The sequence below is a fragment of the Saimiri boliviensis genome, chromosome 4 (assembly GCF_048565385.1).
Source record: "Saimiri boliviensis isolate mSaiBol1 chromosome 4, mSaiBol1.pri, whole genome shotgun sequence".
NCBI classification, from domain to species: domain Eukaryota; kingdom Metazoa; phylum Chordata; class Mammalia; order Primates; family Cebidae; genus Saimiri; species Saimiri boliviensis.
The window spans coordinates 57,107,521-57,113,520 of NC_133452.1; the positions used below are offsets into that span (position 1 = coordinate 57,107,521).

Sequence of the window (6,000 nt, forward strand, 5' to 3'; positions counted from 1 at the left end):
TTTAAATACATCATTCCAGAAAACTTAGGAAAATACATAGTTTTTATTGAGTTTATTATAAGAAGAGCCCTATTGGTCCTTGTGCAAAGCATTAATGTTTCTGCAAGGAGAGTATGGGGGCAAGGGAGGAAGTTAGAGGCTTTTCCTTTATAGATTCAGTAAGAATAAATTGATGACTTTAATAAGCTGATTTTGACTGAAATGAAAGAAGCCCCTTACTGGACTGACTCAAACAAAAAGTGGAGTTTAGAGGAAGGGACATTACAGTATCTCAGAGTAGGGCCAAAGAACAAAGGAAGCCAGGACGCTGCTGGGCCCAGGCCTTTTAGAACCTGGGATGTGAAATCATCAGGTTAGTCTCCCACCACCAGAGCCTCTCACAAAATGCTGACTTTTTTCTCCCTTGATATCACCCTTCTCCACATGATGGAAATCATAGATGCTGTCTGTACCAAGATTTGCAACTTACAAACTCACCCCACCCTGAAGGAACGTTGTCTGTCTTGAAGGAATGAATCAGCAGCCTGTAACAATATTGTTCAGAAATGTTGTTACCTCTGAGAGAACTCTTTTGACTCCAAGGATTTCAGTGTAGGAACTCATGTTCTCCAAGTAATGATCATTTTCTCTCCCATTTTCAATAGCTGGCTTTATTACTAGCTTATAAATCAGTGTCATGCTAGTAAAAGTTGGTAGATCTGTTTAAAAATATGTAGTAGTCATTGCTGAGGTTTATTTACTTAATCTTCATTAATTTGTAACATTAAGGAGGTATAACCTGTAGGCTGGGCACAGTGGCTCATACCAGTAAACCCAGCACTTTGGGAGCCCCAGGTGGGTGGATCACTTGAGGTCAGGAGTTCGAGACCAGCCTGGCCAACATGGCAAAACCCTATTTCTACAAAAATGTGGAAATTAGCCTCATATGGTGGCATGTGCCTGTAATCCCAGCTACTGAGGAGGCTGAGGCAAGAGAATTTCTTGAATCTGGGAGGCGAGGTTGCAGTGAGCCAAGATCACGGGACTGCACTCCAGCCTGGGCAAGAGTGAGAAAGATCTGTCTCAAGACAAAACAAAACAAAATTTTTGCTATATCCAATAACAGTGCTTGAAAAATGAAATTATTTCTTTTTTGAGAGAGACAGGGTTTGAAGTCAATCTGAATTTACTGATATTTTGTAGTAATTAGGTCTTCTAGAAGTCCTTGGATGGCAGCTATGATGTCATGCATTTTGAAGTGAGAGGTGTTAATGACTTCCTGGAAAAAAGGGAAAATTTATGCTTATAAATCTGATTGAGAATTGTTGCACAAAATTGACTAGTAATACAAAAAGTCTTTATTATCTGAGTCCTGAAAAAAGACTGAAGTCAATCTTCTTAATATTCTCAAGTAAAAAAAAAAAAAAGTGCAATATAATGCACATGCAGTACTAAATTTATATATAGGTGAAATACATACAAATACATATAGAATATCTCTGGAAGAATCCTCAAGGAATTGGTAACAGGGGTCATTTTGAGGGAGAATGAATAAATGGGGAGTATCAGGAAACAGTTGCACTATGTAGCATTTTAAATATTGGACCCCATGCATTTATTAGCTGATTTAAAAAGTCTGAAGCACAAGAAAAATCCCAAAATATGCATATAGCACATGAATGATTATAAATATTTATGAAAAATAAGGTTTAAAGAAAGAGAACTTTTTCATTGAAGAATGATAAAAATGTTGTTTGAAATGTCATCTTAAACACAGACTAATTAAAATTAGTTTAATTTTATATTAGCTATAACAAAGGTTAGATGATCATTGCAACTGAGCACAACTCCTTCAACTGAACAAAGACCAAATCAAGTAATTTTTCAAACATAATTGGATAAAACCTCCAGTCTAATTTATGGTTAACTTTAGTGGCAAAACCGTAAACAGGATGCTTTTTGCATGCTGTTTCAATTTTTCCAAAGGATTTCCTTAGTCTTTGACACTTAAATAATTCTCTTAGAAAGAAATATTTAATTTTCACTTTGCTATTGATTTGGAAGGTCATCCACAAACCTGTGCTCCCTAATGCAATTTCTTAAAAAGGAATGTCTTCACTTGCTGAGGGAGAACACTTACCGCGGCTAATCTGCCCACACTAAGACCCCGCAGGTTCAGGAAAGAGTGGATCTTGCCGCTAATCCCGGAGGTTACTCCCTTATTACTGAGGAAAACAATCTTCAGGCAATGCTACTCCAGAAGCAGGAGAGGAGGCCTTAGAACTGAGATGTTGCTTAAGTAACATGTCTCAGAATGGGACGAATACCTGATACCTGTGAATGTGAATTTGTCACATTTTCACCTGGATGCAAATCTGAAAGTTGAAGTTTAAGATCATTGGTGCCCTTAAAGCAAACTATACCTGGGTGACTGTGGCAGGGATGCCCAGGAGCCCCAGGCAGATGTTAGGGTGGTTTAATGACGGGGATGAGGAGGAAGTGAGGCGAGCCCCAGTTGGTTTCTTGCGTACTGAAAAGAAAACTGGAAGAAAAAGGGCCTGCCTATTTTGAGGTTGGAAATCTTAATGCAGAAAACACAGAGTCAAATGTCAGCAAACGCTCCTCAGACCAATTCAGAAAAGCTGGAACTGCTTAAATTAAAACCCTCACAGCTGAATTAGACAAGATTGTGAATGTTGATTGGATACTTGATTATATTAACGAGTTATTCATTTTTATGTATGATAATGGCATCATAATTACATTTTCCTAAATACATTTCATTTAAAGATAGTCACAAGAATTTCTGAATGAAGTGATATGATGTGTAAGATTTGATCTTAAATAATCTGGGGGCAGGGAGCTGGCTATTGTTACTATTATTGAAGCTGATAGGTACATATGAATTCATTACATTAGTCTCTGTTTTTGTATGTTGAAAATTTTCCATTAAAAAAATACAACCGAGGCACATTTTATTTCTACTCTTTCGTTTACTGAAGCTGGTCATAGAAAGGAAGGAGAAGGAAGCCAAGGAAAAACTGTAGACACTTGGAAGACACTCACCAAAGTTCTAATGGCCAGAGCTGAGGACAACGCAAAATAAAAAGCATTTTTAAGGCTGCCCAACAGGCCTTCGAGAATCTTGGTACAATACAACAGGAGTTAGGAATAAGTTCAAAGGTAAGCAGAATACAAAAAATATAACAGTGGCTTAAAATGGAAAGGCTTATTCCTTATTTTAAGTTTTGTTTTTAACTGACAAATAATAAATGTATATATTTGTAGGGTACTGTGTGATGTTCTGGTACATGTATGCACTGCGGAATGATCAAATCAGGCTAATATATTCATCATCTCAAATATTTAGCATTTATTTTCGCTGAGATACAGGATACTTTTTTAACTTTTAATTAAGTTCAGGGGTACATGCACAGGTTTGTTATACATAAAGCAGCCTTATGAGGTTTCTTTATCGCATTAATGCAGATGGAGGTAAGCATCCCAGGGCTGTCAGAGTGGCTCTGTATGTAGCCCTCAGGGATCCTTGTAGCCTTCGGTGGTGCAGGCTCATTCCAGTTCACTGTTCTCCCAGGCTGCTTTCTCCGCTGCTTGATTTTGTCAGGTTTGTCAAAGATAAAACAGTTGTGGCTGTGTGGTCTTGTTTCTGGGTTCTCTCATCTGTTCCATCGGTCTATGTGTCTGTCTTTGTACCGGTACCATGCTGTTTTGGTACGGATACAAAGTGTACTACTGTAGCCTTGTAGTGTAGCATGAAGTTGGGTATTGTGATGTCTCCAGCTTTGTTCTTTTTGTTTAGGATTGCCTGGACTACTCAGGTTCACCACTTCACAAGCTTCTAGGACGGGCTGATTTTCTCAGGGGACAAATGGTCAGGACAGTACCACTCTCCCCTTCTCTCGGCAGCTCAAGATAGAAGAATGGACGCAAAGGCTCCGAAGAGGAGACAGAGTCATGCGTATAGATGTGGGCATTATTTTGCACATCAAAAAACTGGATTTCTTCCAAGTCAACATCCAGGAAAATTCCCACACAGTGAAGGCCAGGGCTTACAGGAATTCTCTCCAGGTTGGCATTAGCATGGATTGCGCCTGCCTCCTTGCTAATAATCCAGAAGCCATGCTCAGGGGATAAATCACTGCTCTTTCTGTCAGCCAACTCCTTGCAGATGCCAAGGGACCACGACTTCACATCTCCCACTTTAACTTCCCAGTAATGTTGGCCGGAGAGGAAGCAGGGAGTACCCAGGACACAGGTCAGCCTGGAATCTTTTGTCAGGTCGTGGTGGATCGTCCCACACTGAGCACTTCTCAGATCATTGGAGAAGACAAGGTGGGAGCTGGCAGTGGCTGCATCCAGGGTCACATCCTCCCAGTAATGCTGGAGCTCCTTCCCCACACGCAGAGTTTTCTCAAATATGGAATCATGCTGCTTGGTGATAAGTGATATGGTTCTCACTTGCCATTCTTCCAAAAAAGGTGCCTCCACTATTACTCGACACAAGGGGCACATCACTTTCAAATCATCCGTTTCTAGCATCCAATTCTCAATGCAGTCAAAGCAGAAAAGGTGTGCACAAGAGAGAGAAACGGGAGCATAGAAAAAATCCAGACAAATTGGACAGGTCAACTCTGCTTGCAGTTTTTGGGCCATGGTCCTTGAGGGCTAACTCCTTAGCCGTGAAGTAAACTGGAATGATCTTTTATTGGCTTCTGGAAGCACTTGGGAGCCCTCAGTATACAATCCACTCTTCAATAGTCTAAATTCAAAATCAAATAATATAAATTAATAAATAAGTTATAGGCATAAATAATAAATTATATTATTTAATAAATTAATTAACTATGCAGCCATAAAAAACAATGAGTTTGTGTCCTTTGTAGGGACATGGGTGAACCTGAAAACCATCATTCTCAGCAAACTGACACAAGAAGAGAAAATCAAACACCACATGTTCTCACTCATAGGCGTGTGTTGAACAATGAGCACACATGGACACAGGGAGGGAGCATCACACACTGGGATCTGAAGTGGGGTACTAGGGGAGGGACAACAGGGGGTGGGGAGTTGGGGAGGGACAACATGGGGAGAAATGCCAGATATAGGTGAAGGGGAGGAAGGCAGCAAACCACATTGCCATGTGTGTACCTATGCAACAATCTTGCATGTTCTTCACACATACACCAAAACTTAAAATGCAATAAAATATATATTTTTTTAAAAAAAGAAAAAAATTAATGAATAACAAAAATTAAACAAAAGTTCTGTAGTTTATGTATAAAAGTGACACTAAATTGCTGGAGAATCATGGTAATACAAGTTCATGCAAAGAGTGACTTAAGGTTCATACATAAAAATGTAAAATGCAGTGTTAGACTTGAAGGTGAAGAAAGTCCCAGGACACAGGACAAAACCAGCTCTTCTTCCTCTAAAATACAATAGTTAAAGGCATTAGGGAAAAGAAACAGTTTGTAGCCAAACGCAGAATAGGACATTGGAAACAGCTTAAACAGAAGGCACAAGTTACCTTGACTTGGAGACTGCCAGGAAGTCTTGAAGATCGGAAGCCTGCAGCCACTACAGACATCTGCTCCTTTCTGAGTTGCAGCACAGAGAAGCAGGACTATTTATACTGCCTGGAAAACATTCTCCAACCAATCAGAGTCAGAGGCTCCGCCCTAAAGGTTGTAACACCCTATTCTGAGTAAACTCATCAACCCAACCTTCCGTTTATGATGATGACATTAAAGTACAATTAAAATTTTATAGCAAAAAAAGAAAAAAATCAAACTTTCTTAATAGCTCTCTGAATTAGAGTGAATCTACTGCCATCTGGTCTTGTCTCTAATTTCAGAACTCAACTTGAAAACGCAAAATGTGTTGGAGATCAAACACAAAAATGCACTGTTGAAACCTGATCACCTCGTGGCTAATATAATCACTGGTGTTCCTATTTCTAATTTAATCATGAATGGGCAGCATCTACAACAGCTTTCATGT

At 39.4% G+C, this 6,000-nt stretch overlaps 1 protein-coding gene across 1 annotated transcript; it reads right to left on the reverse strand.

The window, feature by feature from the left end:
- Positions 1-3,365: 3,365 nt before the first annotated feature.
- On the reverse strand, positions 3,366-5,589 carry LOC141584130 (ret finger protein-like 4B). The gene is made up of 2 exons (XM_074397072.1): positions 5,528-5,589; positions 3,366-4,759 (listed from the first exon to the last, which is right to left on the reverse strand). Exon 2 carries the CDS (start codon positions 4,651-4,653, stop codon positions 3,829-3,831), a length of 825 nt encoding a protein of 274 aa, XP_074253173.1. The 5' UTR covers positions 4,654-4,759; positions 5,528-5,589; the 3' UTR covers positions 3,366-3,828.
- Between the last annotated feature and the right edge of the window lie 411 nt (positions 5,590-6,000).